Source organism: Myiozetetes cayanensis, unplaced genomic scaffold (genome assembly GCF_022539395.1).
Source record: "Myiozetetes cayanensis isolate MyiCay16 unplaced genomic scaffold, myiCay2020 scf7, whole genome shotgun sequence".
Lineage (NCBI taxonomy): Eukaryota > Metazoa > Chordata > Aves > Passeriformes > Tyrannidae > Myiozetetes > Myiozetetes cayanensis.
The window spans coordinates 7,922,078-7,947,547 of NW_026087964.1; the positions used below are offsets into that span (position 1 = coordinate 7,922,078).

At 37.6% G+C, this 25,470-nt stretch overlaps 1 protein-coding gene across 6 annotated transcripts in view; it reads right to left on the minus strand.

Annotated features, from left to right (window-relative positions):
* Window positions 1–25,470, minus strand: part of SORCS2 (sortilin related VPS10 domain containing receptor 2) — a 545,954-nt gene that overhangs the window by 77,754 nt on the left and 442,730 nt on the right. For all 6 annotated transcript variants that reach the window (XM_050337677.1, XM_050337682.1, XM_050337681.1 and 3 more), the window contains exons 6-10: window positions 21,315–21,379; window positions 19,039–19,157; window positions 16,532–16,621; window positions 5,681–5,860; window positions 325–471 (exon numbers count right to left, since the gene is read on the minus strand). In XM_050337677.1, coding sequence (XP_050193634.1) covers window positions 325–471; window positions 5,681–5,860; window positions 16,532–16,621; window positions 19,039–19,157; window positions 21,315–21,379 — 601 coding nt within the window. The remainder of the gene's footprint in view (window positions 1–324; window positions 472–5,680; window positions 5,861–16,531; window positions 16,622–19,038; window positions 19,158–21,314; window positions 21,380–25,470) is intronic.

Here is a 25,470-nt window from a genome sequence, read left to right on the forward strand (position 1 = left end):
TATGACCCTTATATCCAGACACAAATGATTGTTGTCATGATTATTCTGAACTGGACTGTGTGGTTGACACTTAGGAAAAAATGTCCTCTTTGTGTCAAAGTGACCTAACACATGAAATGCATTGCAACAAATTAGAGCCCTGACTACTCACACTACAAGATGACGGGACTAATAGCCTGTGAAACCATAGCTCATGCAGCACAAGTAGATTTGCCTACTAGTTTGGCTGGTAAACTCAGTATAAAGTGGAACTATTGCACATCCTAGCATACAGATAATTCTTGTGCACTTTATAGAGAAGATAGACCAAAAAGAATCACTTACAGGTTTGCAGTTGGTTGGCTTGCCATTCATGTCAATGTCTGGAGGGTTTAGAAAATCCCAGTCACGGCCCTTGTTGTAGGTTATCAGAGTTGTAACTTTCCCATCAATTTTCTGGTTGGCCAAAAAGACTCCTTTTACACCTCTGACCTGAAGCATACAGGAGACAAGTTAATATCCAGCACATACAGATTTTTTCAACAAGGATTATCCCTGATTAGCTGCTCTTTTGTGACTCTGAACTGTATCTCAGGTAGTTTCTCCTGGAAATTGAATAGCAAGCGAATGATATTTTAAAAATATAAAAGGAAGGCAAAAAGATAAGAGGAAAGGGAAAAAAAGGGAAGGGGAGGACAATTACAAACTGATTTGTATTTTTAAGTCTATTTAAAAAGTATATGCAATTCTCTCTGTGTCAGAAGGCTAATCAAATTACATGTAGTTTATTCATCAAAACACAAAAATTATGATACCATGGCCTTACTGTTAAAATTACAGCTCTGCATTTTTTTTAAAATATAGACATCTCTAAAATGCTATTCTACAAATGATGTAAGCAATTTGTACCTTCCGTGACCCACATTATGTAAATAGCACACAAATAGGTTAGAACAACAAAATACAGTGTCATATCCTTTAAAATAACACTGAATTTGGAAGCACAATTGTCTTTTGTAGGAAACACAGACAGATCATCTGAGGAAGAAACACTGAGGGCTGAATCAACCTCTTAAGTATCTGAAATGCTTCTACACCCAGCCTGCCTCCACACATTTAGCCTCCCTTCACCTGTTTAACTTCGGGGGGTGGGGGATTAAATTAAAAAAAAAAAAAAAAGTTTACAGTCTCACTCTTCTCTTGAGCTGTTATTTTATTTCAAAACAGCCTGTATTAGAAAATTATTACAACTCAAAGTGTCAATGTTAATGGGGATAATTTTTAGAAGCAACCTGACAGTAATTGCAACTTAATATGTTTAGTTCTAGCCCTAACATTTATGTTATTAACATATTAACATATATTCCACCCAAGGGCATGAGATAAGATCTTGTATTAAAATTGAAGGTTTCTCTTATTTCCCTTGTGATTACTTATGAGACCTCTTAAATTTTTGAAAAATTCTGGAAATGTATATCAACTCATGCACCATTTCCAGCACAGTAGAGCTTGCTAACCTCGTTGGGTGCTGACACTTAACAAAACCGAAGCATTCTTTACAAATAAATGCACAAGACAGCCAGCTCTTTGAATGATCAGGAATATTTGCCTCTTGATGACATGATGCATTCTTGAATTTTAGTTTTTTATTTGAAATATTTACTGTTCTCCTTTTTTCCAGCTACCAGTTATTAACTCCACTTAAGAGAAGTCTGCATTCAGGGTGGAGATAAGGCATCCCTACCATCAGGCTACAGATTTGATACTCACTGTATTGGAACTGACCCAAACCTACAGAGAATAAAAATGTTCTGCTGGTTATTGTAACAGCTTAGAACTTGGAAAAATATTTAAGCTTAATATTTAATATTCTGTGTAGTCATTTTAATACCCTGCTCTCTCATGAGCTCCTTCTTCCTTAAACCCCATGCATGTGTGGTTGGCTTACTTATCCAGGATGCTGGAAACTCAGAACCATGTCCAAGTCAAACACACCATAAAAGTCAACTACTTAGCAGTGCAGGTGAAAAAGAAAAGTAAGGAAAGAAATGAAGAGGCTGATTTCCTTACTTTAAAAGCATCCTCATCTTGCTGGAGCTTTTTTACATATTCTACCTTTGGGAAACAGCACAGCCATGAAAAGCCTGGCAGTTCAAACATTTACAAGGGAACGCAGACTTGGGGTAAAATTTCTATGCGTGTCTTTCTTCCAGTGAACACAATATTAAATATTTAAACAATAATTAGGTTAGGGACTGCAGCTGAGGTTTCCCCCTCTTCATTTGTGGATGGCAAAACCAGTGCAGCATCATGAATATTTTTGTTTCCTCTTTCTCTTTTCCCCCCTCATTCTTGTTTAATGAATATTTAATCATTCAATGTAATCATCAAATGGGAGTCAGGCTAAAATTTTTCTCCATTCTCACTCTCATCTCTAATCTATCCAAGCTCTAGGGTAACTTCTGCTCTCTAGAATATGGGACATAAGTGTTTGAATCTATCAAACATTGAAAGGTTATGAAAACAGTTCTAGTGTCTCCGTTAACTTCTCTCACTGCTGTTTTAAAAGATAAAAGCTGACCAGCACTTCACAGCAGTTGTACTTTGAATGAAAGGCAAAAACTCTGCTTGAAATAATAAATAGGTTTCAGGCATCTATTTTCTGAGCAAGTTCAGAAGTATGATGTTCAGAGTGGTGCATCAGCCTAAAAAACAATAACTAATATAAAATTATGGTGTGTAAAAAATGGCAGCTTTAAAACACCTGTTGTAACATTTTCTATTTCACTTGTCCCGTGTCCTATGCAAATATACCTCTGACTCTGTAAATATTGTAAATGCTTTATGTCAGATCCACTTTCTGCATTAGATTGTGATGCCAACGCACCCAATTTCTTCTCTACTTTCTACTCCTTGACTCAGTTCCCTAATCTAAAATTGGGAGATTAGTATCTTCCTATGAAGAAGGGAAAAGGTTCATGTTGACAATAAGAAGGTATGTAAAAGAAGACATTTCAACACTGTGCAGTGCTCAGTTACTCTCATGAACAGTCCAGCACCTACTCAAGACAGATAATCACAAGGAAATTTAAAAGCACCTTTCCATTGATTTTCTTTGGACTTTTAGGTTAACTCTTAGAGCACCTGTTTCCTACAACACCTTATAAAGTTATTATCTGAGCAGATTTTCTGCTGAGACATATTAGTCGCTGATTGTTACATTTCTGATTTTACAGCCAAACAATAACTCTGTACCAGTTGGTAGCAAGAAAAACAGTTCAGATGACCCCACAGTGTTTATTAGCAGTAGTTACTGAAATGCAGAAATTACTGCTATATAATATATGTTTGTGATTAAAATTTAAATATATATGATTTGTTGTTTGGGGAAAAAAGGCATGAAGAATGTCTACTGCAACTTGTGTAGCACTTATCTATGTGAGGAGTCACAACAAGAACAAATCTAGAAGTATACATTAGTATACCCATTCTGCAAATTTCTGACTGGTTCACATTGCCAGCACTAGATATAATTTCAAGGACATGCTCTTTGTATACAGTCACATATTTCAAGGGCATGCTCCTCTTGGTCAGTCAGTTAATACTTAACTTTTTTTTTCATTAAGTATTTGGGAATTATTTGGGAAGTATTCCCCTTTCACACATGCAACATGAAAAGAAATATGGTGCAAAAAAAGATAAAGCATATAAAAGAAAATGAATACAGAGAGGCAGACACCTACTAAAGATTTTATGGCATGTAAAGTACAAGTAAAAGATGAAGTGGTGTCAGCAGAGGATAACGAAGATGAACAGTGCAAATTTTAAGGAGAATTATACACTGCTAGAAAGAGAAATTATCAGCCATTGAGGACAGTCTCTGTTCTGCACTGAAGACTCCTCTTTCCAAGATGGGATACTTGCACTGAACTGCCCAGAAAGAAAACTCTGATTAGATAAAAAAAAAAATCACATCCTCAAGGGCTGCAATATGTGTTCTATTTATTAACCACTTTATACTGGGTAAATAACCCATACATCATAAGTACTTGATCACATTCTAGTAAACAAGATGAACACTAATTATTTATCATACAAGCTATCTAGAAGCTGTGGGCTTTCTTACTGTAAGCAAATAGAAGTGTTCTCCAATATTGCAGCTCTATTTCAAAAACAGCTCAAAAAAATTGAATTGTGTGGCTCCATTGTGGCTCCTTCAATTACTCTTTATCATGTGTAAATTTTCTTTTTAATTTGTAGCCCTACAAATTGATCCAGCACACACAAAAATTGAGGATCACATTATCTAATATGCCTTCAGTAACATTTGGAAATTATGAAATAATCAGTGTAACTGAATTAAGTTAATAACTCTTGTAGATAAAAGGACATCCAGGGGTAGCATCTCTGTACAACTTCTCTGAAATTGTATGCTACAGGTGATGTAAGGAGTAGAGACTGCACCTGGCTGCCTTTTAGCTTTGCATCCCACAGGAGTGAGCAGGAGTAAAAGGCTGCAAACTAACGCTGTCAATAAATCACCCTGTGGGAATGTGGCTACACAGCGTGTGTAGCTTCACTCATTAGGAAGCTTCATTTCTAAAAACGGTAGAGCCTAGAAAATAATCATCAGTAATGAGAAACCTCTTAGTTTTACTGCAGACATTTAGAAAGAAAGGGCTAAAGAAAGATGGAGGAGATAAGGAGGAAAAAGCACTATCATTTTCCCTCACCAAGAAGATCTAATTACAGCTATTTAACAGCTCTGTCAGTGTGTGCCTTGTATCCAGAATTACTACAAACCTTTGCCAAAGAACTTGGGTTATTTTGGTTTTTTTGTTGTTTGTTTGTTTTGTTTTGTTTTGTTTTGGGTTTTTTTTTATATTAACACTAGGCAGATTAAAGTGTAATGAGGGACAAACTGGGTCAGACCAAAGCTCCACTAGTTTAATATTCTGATAACAGCCAGTCCTATGTGCTACATGAAAGAACAGAACTGGAGCAAAAGTACACCTTATTACATTGAAATACATGATACTGATATTCCATTCTATCAGCAGGAATAGAGTTGATAACACTCTGTGGTACTCTTCCAAAACACTATAGTCTTTTATTTTGCCAAGTGCATTGATGTTAAAATACAAGATAAATTTGTTTACAGGAGAGTTTATCACACAGAAAATGCAGTTGGCACAAGACACCTACTGAAAGCAAGTGGATTTGCTGCCCAATATCTAATTTTTTTGCTTCTTCGCCTTTCAGAGCTGACACAACCCAGCACAAGGCTCACAGGATTACTGTGTAAAACCCTATTGGCTAAAGGATGTCCTGCTCTAAACCAGGCAATGTATCACAGAGTGACCTAAAAGAAAAAAGGTGTACATAAGCAGCTACATAACTTCTGACTTCAATAATAACTGCTGCTGTCTTCACTTTTCAACATCTTAAAAAAAACTCCAAACTATTTTGGACTTGGACATCCATGGAATTCAATCCCATGAATCTAGTTCTTTGAGCACACAGCACATCAGTAGGGCAAGAGGGAAACACGTAAGCAGTAATGATCTGCTATCAATAAGAAAAAAAATCCTAGACTTTTTATATTAAATATACCTGCGAAAATTAATTATACTCACAATTGATATATTAATAAAAAAACCCTTTACACAGACTACACACAATGGAAGCGGTAAAGGTCTACCTCCAGGATATCTATCAGGACATTCTCTTCTGGCTGCTTTGTGCTCCGGACGTTCTCCAGCAGGATAGAGTAGTAAACACCTTGTGGGTCAGACTGGTACAGGTTGTACGTGTCTGTCTGGTACCACTCCTGAACAGCCACTAAAACCTGGTTTTCATCTGTACTGATTATTTGTAAATCCTGTAAGAAAATAAGATACAAAATTTTTCCATCATTTCTGTTTTACAAACAGTAAGTTGAGCAGGAGAAGGGAAACATCTGAACATTTAATAACAGTAATCTTCTAATACAATATTAATTAACATGCTGTATCCTACTGCTCCAAGGTGGTTCCTCACTGCCTTTTGACTGCAGTGCAAACCATCCTAGTAAAGACCAACATCGTGAATGTGCAGAAGCTGAGATCTGCTTTGACTTTAGTAGGAAACAACTTCTTGAAAAGAAGGAAAGGGGAAAGGGGAAAGGGGAAAGGGAAGAGGGGAAGGGGAAGGGGAAGGGAAGGGGGAAGGGGGGGAAGGGGAAGGAAGGGAAGGGGAAGGGAAGGGAAGGGAAGGAAGGAAAGGAAAGGAAAGGGAAAGGAAAGGAAAGGAAAGGAAAGGAAAGGAAAGGAAAGGAAAGGAAAGGAAAGGAGAAGGAAAGGAAAGGAAAGGAAAGGAAAGGAAAGGAAAGGAGAGGAAAGGAGGAAAGGAAAGGAAAGGAAAGGAAAGGAAGAAGGAAAGGAGAGGAAAGGAAAGGAAAGGAAAGGAAGGAAAGGAAGGAAGGGAAAGGAAAGGAAAGGAAAGGAAAGGAAAGGAAAGGAAAGGAAAGGAAAGGAAAGGAAAGGAAAGGAAAGGAAAGGAAAGGAAAGGAAAGGAAAGGAAAGGAAAGGAAAGGAAAGGAAAGGAAAGGAAAGGAAGGAAAGGAAAGGAAAGGAAAGGAAAGGAAAGGAAAAAGAAGTGAATGACTGAAACAACGTTAACTAAGCTAATCTATCAAATAATCCTCAGGTATCTAGAGAAATAAGAACTAGATAAAAATAGAATGACAAAAACAGGATCAGATATAATTTATAACAGTTACACATAGGAAGTAGTGCATATCATGCACACAGCTCATGTGTATGATAGTACATAACAGTAATTTATCCATGCATATAGAACCACTTAAATATTCAGTATCCTGCATTCATTACCCAAGAATTTCAGGCATTGGGTTTTGCAACAGCTTGCTTTCAGTTTTCCCAGCTTCTTCACTCCAAACATCTCATACAAAAAAATGCACAGCTGGGTAAAATAATTTAACACTAATATTAAACAGAAGAAATAAATCAGGAAGTAGCAACACTGTACTAAGCTTAGCAAACAGAATAAAAGGATTTGAGTTTGCAAGAGGATATGGCAGCATAAGGGCAGATGTTGGGACTACATAAGAAAAACATCTAGTCACAGAGACTGAAAGCTTGTAAACTCTTTTTGACCTTGGTACTTAACTGGGATACTGTATCCAGTTCTGGTCACCTTATTACAGGAAAAATACTAAGGCAATGGAGTGAATATTAAACAATGCTACCCAAATGTCACAAGAATATGAGTTTGGGATGAATGGGCTTAAAAAAAATAAAATAAACCAAGAAAACTATTTTGTAGAACTCTAAGAGAGAAATAAACCAAATTCTTAAGAATCCAGTAAGACTGAAGAAAATGTGAGTAACAGCAACACTGAACGCTCACCAAAGTGAGGCAGTCACACTTTAGAAAATATGCATGATGTGACTGAGGCACTCAGATTTAAAAAAAGTAAATGAATAGAAGTAAAATAATAGAATGGAAAGATTTTTAATAAGAGCAGAAGATGGTTATTAAACACTAATAATTTAGTTAAATTTAAAGTACTTTTGCATATGTGACACATCTCAACACAAAAGAATTTAAGTGAAGTTTTCTATCAATGACAGCTCAATGCTGTTTTTAAAGACTTTCATGTTGAGCTATGTACTAAAGTAGATTTTTGTTTAGCATCCCATGAGTAGTTCTCTTTTCAATTTTATTCAAAAATTACTCAGAAGCAGAAAGTCTGGCAGAATTGCCAGCAAAACACAGCAACTGCTTGCAAAAGGCTCTTTTAGAAGCCTCTTAAATGTACAGAACATTTCATCTCCCGTCTTAAAAAAGACAACATGAAGCTTGATAGCCCACACTACACCACACCACATTTTGTATTAAATTCACCTCTTTTGCAGTATAAGGAAAGTTCCCATAACTATCCAATAATAAGGATGAAAGGGAAGCAGAATCAAAAAGAATAAAGAAGGAGTTGGGGGCTTTTGTGTGAAAACTCTAGAAAACCCTTAACCACCTGTGAAGCCAGGGCTTCCAGCAAAATTATCATCTATACTACAATAAAACATTTATACAGTGCCATAGACCAATGCAAAACTCCAGGGAACATAGGCGAGGTGCTTTCCATGGTGGGGTGGCAGTGGTTGCACAGGTGGTCCACAGAGGCAGAGGTGAGAGCTGGGGACAGGCACAACCTGTGGGTCTCCCTGGCAGGGTGGGGTAGGAGCAGCCAAGCCATGAGAAGCAATGTGCAAAGAGCCAAAACATGGACAGGAAGATTAATTTGGGGCAGACTGTAGGGATCAGGGGAAGAAAAGAGGGGTTGGATTGCAGAAGTTCACTGCAGCAAATGAGAGTTCACTTTTCTCTTGGCAGTGACTTACCAATAAAGAAGTTTGCTCAGACTGCTGGATGCAAACTTTGCTGAGGCAAGACCTTAACAGATCTTTAACAAACCTTAACTGGTTTTAGCAAGTGAAATTGCCCTTGTACTGCCTTGAACTTTGTTCCTTCCATTTAGAATTTACACTTCAGATTTCCAGCTCAGCCTTACAGCTATTTTTCTTTCACAGTGATTTCTTTTCCTTCAAGAAGTAAAGCAGTCCTTCAGTTATACTACTTTGTAACAATCCTGCCCAGCACTTTCTGCCCAGCATTTTCTGACATTTTCCTCTGGGAAAAGTAATTGACAATGTAAAAAACCCTGCAAATTTCATCCTCAATTCTTAAACTTATGTTTCAAACTCATGGATGACACAGACTGCTGAAAATCAAGCTAAAACAAAGCTAAATGGTCCTGTCAATCTTGTACTATTCCTATACTGAAAGGTGAATTTTAAAAAAAGAAGAAATTGACTGACAAATGTGGGATGAGTTGTCAGTGTGCGAAGTCCAACCCTTGATCTCAATTACCCACTGGGTAGAACAGAGGAGAAGCACATGAAGAGGGGACATCAACCAGTATTGCTAGACAGAACTTACTGTCACTGAAGAGTTAACTAGAAAAGACATCAGAGAAACGAAATATCTTGATGGAGGGAATGCAAGTTTTTATTGCTTTATCTAATTCATGGGCACAGATACAACCTTAGGCTGTAACCTCAGCAGATCCTATAAGGAAAGCATTTCTTCTTTTACGATTTCACACTTGGATTACTGCAATTGCCTTCTTGCTGGCCCCCCTGCCTTCTCTCTCCACGTTCTGCAGGCTACTGAAAGTCCCACTGATCATCTAATTTTTTTATAATTATGCTGTTCACACACAATTTATTCAAATTAATTTATAAAGACCTTCTTTACTGATGTTAGAGATCTTCAGGATTTGGAACATTCCTTACTGTCTCTATTGAGAGTTTTGTTTATCTCCAGACTGTATTTTTGTATACATTCGGTGTTTGAGCTCTTGTGCCTTTCTTTCATTTCCAAGTTCAAATGAGAGTTCATGCCCTTCCAGATGTCCCAAAGAAGAATCTCTTTCCCAATTTGCCATAGCAGCCATGCAGTTTCCTCTGTGGTATGCTCATTGCTCCACGGAATCCCTTCTCTCACCTCTACTACTGTACTTTTGTCCTATCAAGTCTACCATGTTTTATGGTTGTTGTTGCATGTTTTACTGACCCAACTATCCACGCATTCACTATTTTCACTTTTCTCCCTCTGATTTTGCAAAGATCACCAACTGGTGATACACAACAATAGATTGATTCCCAAATACCTTACTTTATCCATTTACTTTATCTCCTCTTTGTAAGTTGTAAGTTTTTGTACAGTTCTGACATGCTACTAGCTGCATTGTCCAAATATTTTTTTATTTTTTTTAACCTCTAAGCCCCCACAAGACTTCTCTGTTCTGTTTGCCATGGTGCTTCTTGTGCACTGTATTTTGCAAATTCCTTTGCCACAATGTTTCCTTCATCCTTCTCTCTTCACTGGGTAATGTTATACAACATTAAGCAGAGAAATCTGTATGTTTATCACTAAAAATCTGTGGAACAACTCATAGGTCCAAGGCAGTTGACAGACCCAGGGCCAGGGATAGGTCTACATAATAGATGCAACCAAAGAAGCCTGCAAAGAGCTCTAAAATCCACTATCCAATCAAGTCCACAGAATTATTTCCCTGCAGCTGGATGAGAGTAGCTGGAAAACAGCCCTTGAATACTGTAAACAACCATCCCGAGAAAAGTGGGATTAAATGTCTTCTGAGTCTACTTGGAGTTAAATTCTGGATATAAACTGCATCTAAGGAGATGTAGGTTAGACATGAGAATACCATTGTCTGGTAGGGTCTGGTCATACACACTGAGGAAAAATATTAAGGGAGGTAAAGTAATTTTCATTTTCAAACTTTTTAAAAACAGATAAGAAAAACAAATGTCAGGACTGGTTTAGGCAGATAACCATGTGTCGTGGTTTTGATAAAAGATCTTTCAAGATCTTATCCATGTCTATTGTCTATGATCCTGTGAAAATAGAGGGAAATAAAACCATACCTTATTGAGATTACTTGAAATGTTACACATACAATTAGAAATATCATTAAAAGACAGGATTTGGTTTTTCATGTTTAGTTTTTGAGTGTTTATTTGCCATTTTTTGGTGGTTTTTTCTGTTTGTTGTTGTTGGTTGGTTGTGGTTTTGTTTTTTAATTCAAGAGCTATAATTTCACAACTCTGTTAAGGAAAGTAAGCATTTTCCAGACAAATAACTATTTCAGTTTGATAATGGAATTACTATTAAGGACAGCTGGAGATCTGTTGAATCAGAATTACTTTTCTATAAAAAAATGCTAAATGGATCATGGAAGTGATCAAAGACTGCATATTAAAAATTGGCATGATTAAACAAGGCATCCAGTGACAGGTCATATCACTCCTGCTCTCTCAGGGACTTGTAAGCTGCTATGTTGTACCTCACATCAGTAGCAGAACACATAATTAACAAACAAATAAACACAAAGACAAGTTTCAAAGTGATACTGAAAATAATTAAACAAATACAGAAGGCCAACTTATGCCAAAGGATGAGCATCACTTCAAAGAAACTTCATTTCAGATGGGTAGACGTGTTCTGTTAAGTGAAATAAATGAGTCTGAGGGTGTACACACAGCATTGAAATGAACTGTGCATGTTCACCCATGACCTGGAGAACAAGAATCCAAGAACTGTTTCAGCATGTACAGAGCCACGATCAAATTTTACTTCTAGAAAACACTGCTTGAGAATTATTTCTTTACTTCTAACATACAGATACAAACATGATCAGTCTTTCCAAAATTATCTTCATTTAATGCAGCCAAGTCTGTTTTTCACTGAAGGCTGAACAAACACCCAAACAAAAGTCAGTCAAGAAGCCCCAAACCATTAAACAGTTAACAGAGTTGTGTTTCGTGGGAGTTGTACACAGCAGAGAGGAAGGAAAGAAGTTATAGGAGGAAAGGAAGAGAAATGCATTATTTTAATTGTAACTAGCCCCACACCATCTACACTGAGTAACTGACCAGCCTATAAGTCCGCAAATACTTTAGAGAATTTTATATTCAAGAAATGCTCAATATGCTTTACCATATTACTGTGAATTACTTGTGATAAGAAACCCTACAACACAAATAACTACAATTACAGCCTGAGGACAATAGGATATAAAAGATGACAAGTACTGTACAGCAAGCCAGTGCTCCTTTGTCTAAAATGTGCTGATGGCATAGAAAATATCATTAAGTGAAAACACAGCAAGTCAGGTTCAGCATAGCCAGTATATGCTATGCAGGCAGAACTGTGGTGCTTCAGTCAATAAGGCAAATAAAAGAGAACCTCAAAATTCTTGTTTTTCAAATCTTACAATTTTCAGTCTGATGTCAAAATTTTGTCCCTTTCCAATCTTTTAATGCTGTGGTTGAGCAAAAAGTTAACATGAAGCAAGTGATGAATGAAACAGAGAATCATGAGGAGTAAATGTATCTGAAGTCCAACAGATGTAAGCACTCAAGGCTGTGTAGTCTCAGCCTTGACCTCCAGATGTACCACATTTATACCCCCATAATCTCTCAAGCACAATCAAGGTAACTGGATGGCACATATCCCAGAGATAATCCTCCTAATCTTCCTTGCCTGGCCGAGTAAAACAGAGAAAGGAGAGAAATCAATATAAAGTTGCACTGTGAAAAAAATAACAGTTCCTTGAATCCACTTCAGATGGATTTGTACAACCAGGGAGCCAGGCAGCTGCTACAGCTCAGGTTCACTGGCTACTGCCATGACACTGCCTGGGAAAGGAATACTTCTCCTGCACCAAATGCCACTGCCACCTGAATTACCACCGAGATAAGGAAGAGGTGGGCCTCTTTTAAGGTGACTAAGTGAAAATCAAAAAGAATAGATGGATCTGATAAAAGGCATATATGGGAGATTCATATTACCATGAATAAATTATAGACTTTAACCTATTTCTAAGGCAATAGGATTTTTTTCTTTTTTTATTTTTATTCATTTTCCCCCTATAATCCCTTTTATCTTGGTTACCTGAAAAATTTTACATTATCGCCTGTTTCACAAGATTGAAAATATACACAGAGATCAAAATAGATGAAAGAAGTTTTTTCCACACCACATCTTTTCAAAACTAAACTTTCTGAATTGCATTAGGATAGAACAGACAATAGAGCTCTCGCATCATTAAGATTTGAACATGGCATGAACAAATACAGAATCAATCAGTGCCTTCTATCAGTTCATAAAAGGAGATCGCTATCACTGGAGTTTATTTAACAGAGGTGGGAGGGGAACTCAGAATAATTCAGTTCTCCCAAAGAGCAATAGTAAAACTGCCATAATTTGTAGCAGATTCCTTAATTTGGTTAGGAATGTTGTTAACAATTTTTTTTTGCTTAAACTCCCGATATGAACTAGTTCCCAGTTTTATTGTTACCCACATTGGAGTATGACTCAAAATCTTGAATAAGGACCAGATGCAATGTACTCCAGACTCTCCACACTGCACTTCTCAAGGCAAGGGCAATGACTGCAGGAATGTTTATGCAATACAAGTGTGCTGACACTGGATGGGGCTTCCTTCACCTTGAGCCCCTGGACACACTTGCTCTCCCTGCAGTGGCAGCTGAACCAGTGGTCCAGGACCAAAACAGCCCAAAGAAGATTGCTGGATCCCCCTGGAACACTCCTGCATGCCTAACCAGCCAACTTGACACACAAATGCAATCCTGCTGCTCTTGGCTTGATTTTGGTATTGCCTTCCGACACGTTACTAACTTCTGATCTAGTTTTAGCAGCACAGAACAAGCAATACTGGTAAAATGGAATACAGTAAAAAAGTAAAAACCAAATCATTTTTAAAAGAACAGAGTGAAAATTCCTCTTCTGTTTTGGGGAGCATAGAGGCAACCTTTAATTTGATCTCACCAGCCTTTGCCACCACCCCACCTGGTAGCAGCTAGCGCTTGACCCTGTCAAATGCAGGAGACAGCTGTGTGATTCCATGCTATCAAAAAAACCCTAAAAATCTATCAATGGCATGGAAAAAAAGCTTAAAAAAAAAAAATCTGAATCCTGTTCATTAGATGTCCCCCAACAGCTCTGCTCTCTGTACAGCTAGCATGTGTTATAAAAAGGTGATCTCAGTGGCACTGTAGAGCTGGAGCCTAGAAATTTAGCAGAGGTAAAGCTTGGATGGAAGCTGCTTTTAGTAGCATTTCATTCACAAGTAAGAAGGACTGTAGATGTGTCCAAGGACAATATATCCTTTTCTAGGTTTCTCTTTGGGGGTACATTTGAGCAAATACAAACACAAATGCAAATTAAAACATTATAAAACAATTGAATAGTTTTTTGCAGATTTTCAGCCTCTTCATATTGAAAGGAAAATGAGACCTCGATAACACTGTCTAATTACTCAGTCTGAAAATGCTCATTCTATCTCCATATGTAAAACCACTGTCAAACACATCTGTGCAGCAAAAGAATATCAGAAGAGTCCAGCCCTGCTCCCTCAGGCTGGAGGCTGGCATTCCAGCACGGCTCTCCTAATGTTGTTACACACATCCTTGACCAGTCTGTAGTATCTTCAGTTGGCTCCTGTAGTTTTCTTGATTGCAGTATGCAATCACTGCCCAAAAATTCTGTCCTGTGACGTGAAGCACTTTACAGAGACCACTTAGAAAGAGATGTTTTTGACACCTCATTCCATTCTTTTGAGAAAAATGAAATTCAGCCTATTACAGTCATGCTTCATCTCCTGGTTAGGCAGAATCTAATACTTAAAACCACTTGAAACTCAGATCTTTCAAAAGCTACTGTTTTTAATCAATCTTAAAAAAAAAGGTCCTTTGTAAATTCATCCATTCCGTTTATCTCCTACCACCATAAAAGAAGCAACTCCACAGTCACACGATCTGAATGCACTTTTAGTGTGCCAACATCTTTGCTGATATGCTGCTTCTTTGCAAAATTTAATCAGTAATTTGTTTCATATGAGTTTTTTCCATTCAGTTAAAATAGGACCAGAAGATCCATTTCTACTGCATTTGAGCAATTTTCACTGGAATACAGCATGATTAAACATTTTAGAACCGTGTTCTTATTTACTTCAGTATCTAAAATTTCTGCTGTAATGTGAAGGCACCAAATCAATTTAAAAAAAAAAACCATGTATTTTTCAGAAAAGGTCAACGCTTTTCACATTCACCACTGCTCTAATGGATGTCTGGCTTCATGGCCCTCTTAGTGAAATTTTAAACTTTGTTGTGTGCAGATAGCAAAGAAACTTCTCCTGAAGCCACTGTCAAAATGCTGAAGAGATAACATTCCACTCATCGGGTACTGCCTGAACTAGGAGGAGCACAAAAACATCCCATTCCAAATGACATAGTCACCCTGTTCCTCGGTAGCTACCGATTCTATCCAAAATGAAACCTTTAACTTCTAATTTATTTATTCTGTCAAGTCTGGAATAATCTGCCTATCAAGTAAAAAAAAAAAAACCACAAATAAACAAAAAACCCCATATTTTCCAAGACAAATAATCCAGTATGTTGCACTATTTCAAACAGTCTAGACTTCATCTGACAGAAATACCAGGGAGCTGTGACTGACACTTTTTGAATATGTCAGAAGCTCCTTTTTTACTCTTTGCTTTCCTACCTTGCTCCTTGTTTTCTTCTGCCCCAACATGGGGATCAGTGGGCTGTGGTCCCTTAGGGTGTCCTCATTTGTTATTCTTTAACATTTAAAACTGGATATTCTCCTGCTGTTTCCCTAATTACAATTTCCCCCAAGAAACCATAAAGGCTACTTTGAAGGCCTTAAAAACACTGAAAAAATTTTGTGGAAGGATTGATCTGTATACCAGTCCTTTGGTATATATTTCTTGACAACACAGATGGAGAGATAAATAGGTGAAAGCCATTTCTACAGTGCTTCTAGAAGCATATCGAGGTTTCAGATTCTTGTTCAACTAGTATCTGAGGATTTGATTTGAGATTCTGTTAATATGTTGTTCACGTAAAACCAGAAGTCTTCAAACCACAGTATAGAATGACATAAAAATAAAATCTAACATGAAAAAACTGATATTAAGCACATTCTGTGGTTTAAAATAGCAGCAGAAGGAAATACACTGTACTCTACTGTCCTTCATTAGATGAGCAATGAATTAAAACTGCAATTCAGAGCACACAAAGAAAACATGTTTTAGTTCTCTTCTGAGTAAGTGACAGAATTACACAGAATCTCATGGAAAAGCAAGAACCTCAGGAGACCTCTAGATCAACCTCCTGCTGGTAGCAGAGTGAACTGTGAGGCCAGGCCAGGTTACTGAGGGTTTTATCCAGTTGGCCCTTTAAGAATTCCCAGTCATTTTTCTTCAGGACTGCAGAAGCCTTCTACCTTCTAACTGTAAAGTTAGGAAATACAGTGTATGCAGCACAAAAAATTCAACTGCATCAGTTAGACCATATTTAAGTATCTGTCTGTGTTAAAGTGTTGATTTACTATGCAAATATAGAAACCCTGTCACTAGGAAGTTATGCTAGACTGAAAGAACCTCTCAACAAGTCTTGCAATTTCATTAAGCAATGAAAGTCCATGTTGGGATTCTTTAGTGAAATAGAGCACCATCAAGTGGCAAAATTCTCTTATATTACTATTCATGCTTATACCAGAGAACAACATGTGGAATTAAACTGTAATTGGTTCTTGAAAGAATGCTTGCTCTACACCATTACATTGCCATTGTGTGTGTAGCACTGCATCATGGAAGCAAATCAAAAACTGTTGCAGTAACTGATGACAAATAAGCTACTGTATGTTCTTGTCCTCTACAGTTTACAAATACTACATTAATAGAATAAAAATAAAGATAGCAGGGTAAGAACATACTACAAATGGGATTCAGAAGTCCTTACAAGCAGAAATTGTGATCTCAGATAAATGAGGTTTAAAAACGAGAAGACCAAAACCAATTTAGGTAGAAAGAGGAGATGACAAATGCAAAAAGAGAAAAAAAAACATTTATACTTACTTTTGGCAATGCATATTTTGGCAACTTCATCTGTACAAAGCCATTTCGACGGTAAGACACGTAATACTTGGTCCGATTTGCTGATGTTGTCTGTACAGAGGAAAAACAACAGAACCCTGTGATAGCTTATGCTAAATCTAAAGAATCTGAGATGGAACTTTTTCTCTTAACCTGCAACTGAAATGTATAGCTATTACTTTTATTGCACACAAATAATCTGCACAGTAAACTGTTCTTTTCTTTAGGAAGAAAAAAGTTATTTACTTCCTTCTTTTGCCATTTCAGCAGTTTTGGGTGATACCTGAGACTTCAGCATCTCACTGTCCCCACTCCTTACCAATATCTTTGTACCCAGTGGCCTCCCACATCTTTGCCCTACTGTAGAAGTGCAGATCACTGAATAAATCATGCTAATGCTATGTAAAGCATTTACTATATCTGACTAATACTTTCTATACAGGATAAAACATTTCCCAGTGCAAGACGCTGACATGTCACATGGAAGATAAGGATGTAATTTTGAATCCATTGGTTGGTCAGTTTTAAACTCAGTGATACGTTCTGAAGACACAATTATATGCTTAAATAGAGAGGTCTGAGTATAACTTATACAGCAATATTTTAGTGTCATGATAAAAGAATTTCCACATGGTTTCAAAAGCATGCTGTTTCTCAGATATACAGCTGCTGTGAAGTTTCACTGGAACAGGTAAATACTACATCACACCTCTGGGGTGGTTGCACTTCAGATGTGGCTGTAGGATCCCAGAGTTTTCTTCTAACGTCCAGTAACACGGATATGGCTAACTGCAAACCAACTTAGCAATAAAATTTACATTACATACTGTGGTTCACTGCAGTTAAGTCTGAAAGAAAAAGACTGGAGATGTTTCCCTTTATGTGGAACACACGAACATCTCATTTACTGGCACCAGCATGTGTCAAATCTACAGAGACTACATTACCAATGGCATCCTTTTGATTGTAGCAACTGTCTGTTCCTTACATGTACATTTCCACATTGCACTTCCATTTTGTGTCTGCTCATGCCTGGCATGAGATGGAACAACAGCTCAAGATGCAGCTGTACAAGACATTCAGCAAAACAAAATGCTTGACTAGGAAGAAGATAATGTTTTGCTGAGCACAGCACTCTGTAATTTCACATAGTGAGAAACAGTTCTCTCTGTCTACACACCACAGAATGGATTTTAGAGTGTGCCTGGGGGGGAGCCACAGAAAATAATACCTTTGAGCAAAATGAGTGCCACAAGTGCTAGATCTGATATAAAAAATGCCTACTTTAACCCAAAAATTCTTTCCCAAAGCCATTTTTTCTGTTTCTTTACAGTGCTAATTGTTCTAAGCTATGTAGGCCCTTGAAACAGCTGTGACAAACAAGAGGAGGACAGATCCTTTGTGTCCCTAATTTACAGATCCTTGTGGAAGAAAGAGCCCCAAGGGGGAAAGCTGCAAGGAACCCATTCTGATGCACATTGAGGCAGTGGTGGGGAGACCTATCCATTGTCACAAAATTGCTTTCCTGCCAAAGTCAATAAATAGACAAGCCTTGCAGCAAACAAATCATATCAAACTAAGGAGAAAATGATAGCCAACCACCAGCAACTTCCCCAGTAAAATCTCACAAATCAAGGAGGACATAACTGTTCTTTTAGAAGTTTGCAGCTCTGATAGATTCAAATCACAACTAGTGCCAGGCACATAAAACAAAATTTTCAAGTGTGCTTGCGCTGTACTGGTGCCATAAGCCTGACAAAGTTCCAGCCCATATTTCTGCACACAGGCCCTGTAGTTTTGGAATGAAATAACCCCAATCTAATTTGGACCACCATGACTTGTAGATGTGGCATTTAGGGCCATGGTTTAGTGGTGGACTTGGCAGTGTTAGGTTTATGGTTGGACTCATTCTTAAGGGTCTTTTCCAAACTAAATCATTCTATGATTCTGTACTAGTTCGCTCCAAGATCCCAGTTATGACCATTTCACTCTTTTGCTTCCTAGGCACAGCCATATAAGTTCTTTCCTGGCAAAACCTCTTCAGAGGAGAATCCTTATGAGGAAGCTGTGCAACCAGTCTTCAGTGGTTGTCCTCAGATGCTTTTATCAAGAACCTTTTTGTCCTTTTTGTGCTACAAAGATACTAGAAAGAACCCAGAAGAGATTGTAAACAGAAGAACAAACAGGTTGCATTTTCCTTAACACACAAGAGTATTTATAGAAAGTAACTTTGAACCACACAGTCCGCTTGGAAGTTTTCATATAGTTAATGGGCAACTGGTTGCACAAACTAAAGATGCCTCTTTTCTTTTTTTTTTTTTTTTTTTTTTTTAATAAGGATAAAGGAATGCTTTGTTCCCCATAAAAATTCATAAATCATCATTCATGCTCTGGAACAGGTTTCTCCCTGCTCCTTACACTGTTGCTGCACTATTTAATATTTTATTTTTGATTTGAGAATGAGCTGTCTCTCCCGAAAGCAGCAGTACCTGAAGGAATATGTAGTCATCCTGCACAGTCAGGGAATCCCGATCAGTACTACCAGCAAATGGGACTGTCATTGTCTTATCAGAACAATTTTGAATCTGGCAAGTGATGTAGCGATAACCTGAGGGAAGAGAGACAGAAACATATGACAGGGCTATCAAGGGAAAAAGAAGCAAGCAGTATTAAATGTTATTCATATAGGAAAAATGCTGCCTTTGCCAGGTGACTTAGTTGTAGAATTATTATATTAAACCCTCATACAACAGTTTTTCAATCTCCAATGTACTGAGAATATATTAACTGCTTACAGTTCAGATCATTCCCTGGAGGCAGCCTGTTATTATCCAAATTTTGCTGGTCCAGAGAGATTAAGGGTTAGATGAATGATCCACTCATGGGTGGGGATAATAGAAGGAGCCTCTTTTCTCACTTAACCTATGCACAGAGCCAAATTATTCACTTGGAGAAATGGTAGCCTGACACAACATAACTGAAATCAATAGATCAACCCCAGTATAAAATTGTGATGAATGAGAAAGGAATCAGGCTTCATTTAATAGACAGCGTGCAGAATTTTAAAGGCTATTTTCAAAGCTCTGTAAGAATCTTCAGAGACACTATTAACATGCTATTGGAACTGCTCTGTTGGGGCAGGATTTCTATATTCAGAATTTATACTTTGCTGAAAGCGCCTGGACTGATTTATAATGAGTGGAGGCAGCAGCCTTTCTCTTCCTCTCCAGTTAGCAAGGACTATCCTCGCTACCTGGGTTCTTAGAACAGCACCACTGCATCTTCTATACAATCTGCTCTTATCAGAAAGAGCAGAGCCAACAATTGTATCTTACACCAGCTGTGGCTTAAAGACCTTCTCCTAGATTCAAGCTCTTGTATAACTCACCCTTTGCCATAAGCTTCTAAGCACAAAGTACTTGAACGACTTCCCCAAGCACAGTGAGGAAAATTGTATACACAATCTTGTGCCCAGATCACTAATTCTACCCATTCTCAAGGTACAGCATGAGAGAGAGCAAACAACACATCCCCATGTCCTTCACTACTTGTGCAGTGTGATAGGAAATGCATTTCCACACTTTATGACTTCTAAATGGACAAGGCCAAACCAGTATACTGGATACAGTTATTTTTTTGAAAAATCTGGATGTGTTTAAGAGGCAGTTAGAGTCAATTCAAGTTCTCCTGATTATGTCCAAATCATCACTACCAGGACATTTGAGCAAGTGCATCTAAAAGCCTTGCAGATATTTGTAATTCACATCACAAGAATTATAGTTCTTCATGGGATAGGTAGTGCAAAGATGCTGTTTCCACTAAAATCAGTGGCAATGCTTGTACTGACCATAAGTGCACAAAGTTAGTTTGTTGAGAACCCAAACAGGAAATATTTCATGATTCTTTTTCTGTTGTTTCTGTTAAATAAAAAAAACCCGAACGAACCTTTCCATCCAGGTCCTAAAGAATCTTTTTACACTGTCTCTAAAGAAAGCAGCTGAGGGAGCTGTCACCATGCCTCAGAAATCTTGCTGCTAAAAGATTTAGAAACTTTGTCATCCAGCTTTTAACATGGTAACTTTGATTTTTTGGATAGGGCTGAAATGAAGAAAAGTTACAGGATCGGGACAAATTAAACTATACCTTCTTTACAGCTCATTTTTAAGACTGCACAGGAACTTAGACAATCAGATTCAAGGAATTACATTACCTTTCAAGCGTACAATTGGTAACAAGAAACTATACCAGATTTTGGAATCATGGTGACTCTTCAGTACAGCACATCCTGACTACCAGTCTGCTTTTTCATTTGTTTTCCTTTTGAAGGCTCAAAGTATACTGGATACTGTAACATGAGGAAATTCTGGGAGCTGGTGGTTAGTGCAGTAGGCCTGACATATGCAATGATTCACATAAACAGACGCTTACCCAGCACTAACACTGCATTGCCAGTTTTATTTGCAAATCGGGAAAACCTGTTCAATGTTTAACTGCCAGAATAAATTGCACCATTAATGGACATTTTCAACGGAGCATAGCATCTTGACGTCAACTCGTCTTACAGGGGGAAAACAAGTAGATTTTAAATTATACTGTATTTTTATATAACAGGACAGTTTTGCTGACTGCATATAAACAAGAGAAAGCATCTGACTTGTACAGTTTCTCTTCTGGCTAGTTTCAAAAACAAACTGAAAAGACCTCTACAACAAAGAGAAATTACTATACACTAGGGTATCAATTGATAACATTTTCATTTGCATACCTCCACTGGGGTCCTGGATTTCCATATGAACTAAATCAGGGTCTGCGTCAACTCCAGCAACGGCCCTGAGAACATAATATAATCAAATTATGTAGAGCCAGCTACAGAATAGCAATTATGTGGATGGAAGAAAAGAGAGGCTTTCATACTAACCAGCTTTAACATTCTAGCTGGGAAATTGAAATAAACCCCATTTATAATGTCCCATTACTAACATCTAGAAGGAAATTATTTTTTCTGTACTTGACAATGATTTTCTTAAATTTCTTTAGAATCTCTTTTACTAACCTATGCATAAAAATAGGATAAATTGAAAAAAACACAGAAAAACGTATGAAATTGGAAAAAATCCTCCATAATAATGAATTGATATATGTACACGCAGAGATATGCACACAGTCACAGGCTCTGGCAAGCACTATAGCATCTTTTTACAATTACATTTGACATTTGCGACTAAAAAGCTAAAAAAGAGTTAGATTCCTTTCTGATTAGAAATATCTTAAACTTGACACACGGTTTCCATAACAAATTGATATATCTTTGGTTAGTACATTCAAGAGAAGAGTAGATTCTGCTTTGACAAAGGAAGTGAAGAATAATTTTGCGAAAAATATCCTGAGAAGGAAATTCAGACAGAACTGATCAAGGTGAAGTTTAACTGTGAAAAACTATAATAGGAATACAGGCTGATTTTCTCCTAATATCTCTCATGTCAAATATGCTCAGCCAAAAGATGAGTTTTCTACCCTCAGGGCTTCCATCGCAGCCTGGGAATGGCAGCCCCAGCTGTGCTTTTTTCTGGCCCTTCTATTGTCATTAGTCAGGCAAATCCTGCAGAGAAAGCTTTGAGCTGACAGTTGTGTGTCACTAAGCGAGGCAGAATCCAGCCAGAGTCTCATCACTCTTCTCAAGGCTCTTCACTGGCATGGTAAGAGTCCATCGAGTCAGCAGATGTGAGTTGAAGACACACAAAGGAGATACATTGAGTGATAAAGGGCAGCTGGATGCAGATACTACAAAAGCCCATTTAGATACTTAAGGGAAAATGGTAATTTTGATATAATTATTAACAATCAAATGCAATAAAGCTATACTTTGGATTGAAATTACATCATTTTAAAATTATTTTAATAACATTAATTTATGAGGGGCAGTTAAAACTCAGACTCAGTAATTGGTGGCTCCTTGGGAAGACAGTCCAGGGGGAGAGACTGGATGATTTCCACTGCTGCATAAAACTCAGAAATAATTACATATGCTGTTTCCCCTTAATAAGATAAATGATCAGTACAAAAAAGGACTGGGGAGTGAGGGATGAACCCCTCCAAACCATAAGATGTCACAGAAATTTCAGTGGGATTTTTTTTTTTTTTTGTGAACACATGGAAAAATCTTGTATTTAATAAGAATATGGTCTCTCAAACACAGATTATTTTAGCGTATTTGGAGGCAATACATTGGGTCAGATAATATTTTAGAATCAGTGGGGTATGATAAGAATATATATGAGAAGAGGGAATGGATGTGTGAACTTTTTTTGCTGTGTGTGCTGTTATCTATCTTTGCAGATATCCACAACACCAAATCAAACCTGCTATCAACTCTGCAGTCAGCAATTTGAGGGGAAAAATATTTGCTGAATATTTTGCTTTTTGTGTTGGACCTCATGCAGCTGAACCACAGAAATTTTTAGGTTGAATTTTCTGAGGCTCAGCCTGACATGCTAATAAGCATCAATAATGCAAAGAAAGTTTTTGGGTACTTCTGAAATTACTTCTTGTATCTATTATTTATTACACATGATGTCATAAACACAGTTTGAGGTATTTGTCAGTATCTTTACCATCTCATCTTTCTTTTAACAGCCCAAAATGACAATAATCTCACCTCCACTGTGCTCCTCCTAACAGTGGCAGCTGCCACAAGTAGATTATGATCTTGTTTTCAGTGTAAACTTTTAGTGCAAGAAGATGTTGCTGATCTGTTTTAATTAACACCACAGAACAAAACTTCCCAACCCAGATTATGTTTCTTCTTCAGACTTTTATTTGAGTAGATGTGAATAAATCACAAGGAAGGGTTTTTTCCCAGACAGAAAAATAATACCTCTTTCCCTCTGAAGTTTAGACATTTTCCCTACCCCGTTTTAAAACTATCATTTACTAACCAGGCAAAGTTACCTCTAAAAGGCAACTCCTCTATTCCTTAACCAGTTGGATCACCTCCCACAGTGTCCACTCACTATAAAGAAGGTTTAGGACAGGTCCATACTGTAGTTTGATAAGCATTTCTTCTCACTGCTCTACCAGATTATATCACTTTACTCCGTGTCCCCAGTCTTGCCTCCAATTTGCCCCATTGAACTTGCCTGGTCCCAGCTTTGGGAACTGTCTAATTTAAAGGTGACCCTGCAAAGATGTAAGCCACAAGGCTGCCAAAGGAATAATCACTAAGATGTACCTGTAGATGTCTAACTTCACCCAAGTCTAAGTGAGTGGTGGTGGTGCACCTCAGGAGTTGAGACGCATGCTCTCAGTGCAGTTTATCCATTCCAACAGGCACAAATTGAGCAGAATATTTAAAAACTATGACTTGTGGCTTTCATTATTCTAACTGTACTGACCTAACGGCAGAGACTCTGTTTACTCAAAGAAGACATTAGAGCCTCAAAGTCTACTTTTGAGTGTCAGCTACAGAGCAGTTTCTGAACTTCAAAGTCCCTTTACCCAGCTTTACAAACACTTAGGAACAGTCCTTTCTTCTTTTATTGAAAAAAAGACCAAATTTATTACAGCTACTAAGAAAATCTTCAGAAGAGAGTATAACTAATATAGAAAATTTGAAGCTATATCCCTGAAGAATAAACTAATCTCATTTCAGTGGACTCCTCTACCAACAGTACTTAAAAGATAATACTGTTATTTCACTTGTGCTTAAATCATGAACCAAAAGGAAAGACGTATGACACTCTGCAGGCTAAACACAATCTAGGTCCCTCTGCTCACACGATACAGCTTTCTTAAAATGAAGAGGAAACAAGGTACATATGGGGACACAAACTGCATGTGATCCACTTAAAAGGAAAGCTCAATTACATGATTTTTTTTTTATATTGAGGGAGAAATGCAAGACAACATTTTTTTGCATTTTCATTTACAAACTTGCTACTACCAGAACATAAATGCATTGTACCAGTGTGAGGATTGTGTCCACACATCCATTCACAAGCACAAATTTAGGGTTACCTGGCTGGCTTTAGGATAGGACTTCCTCTGTCTTATAAAGCACAGATGCAATAGACCCTGATAATCCGACAGTTTCTTCCTTTTTGGTTGACATTTCAGCATATTTCCCTCCCATATAGAACAACCACTTTCTCAGGAGCTATCTATTTTTCTTAATTTCAGTAGGGTTTTTGGTTTGGTTAAAATTCCCCCACTCTTTTTCTCACAGTACTTTGCAATCAAAATGTTCACATCTCAGCAGTCTGGGACCATTTCTTTATTTAGTTGTTTTACTTACGTTAATTCAGGGTTTACTGGTTTATGTTGTTTTAGTGTTTTGCATTCAACCACCAAATTTTCCAGTGAAATTCAGTCTAACCTATAGATCAGACAAGTCTTCCTCTAGGAAAAGAAATATTTCTTGACCAAGTATACTGTGCTGGATAAAGCAAGTACAACACATATCAGCACTTCAGAACATGTAATAGTGTGGTTATAACACTTCAGAATTAAAATAGCCTGACTTGATTGCAGGGTGCTGCGAATACAGGCAACCTCAATATGCTTCTTCCCTTTCCTGTGAACACAAGGTCCCATTATCTCCCTTGGGCTTGTCTGACACCACGTTGAGCCTCTTGGAAAAACTAGGCCTGCAGAATGTAATTTTAGAACTTTTTGGAGGGATCAGTTTTCTGTTTCTTAAATCATCGGATCATGCCAACAGTTGAGCACTAATCCTGCAGAAGAAAAGCAGCAAGAAAGCTGCTATTGGTGGCACAGAGGTGGAATTGCCACCATCCCAGTGCAGCCCTTGTGTATGTCTAACCTCAGTTATGTTGTAGAGTTACATTTAATAAAACATAGTGGGAAATGTGGGGAAATCAGGTTACCTATGTTTTCATTTAGGTCTGAATTTGGTCTCCTGAAGG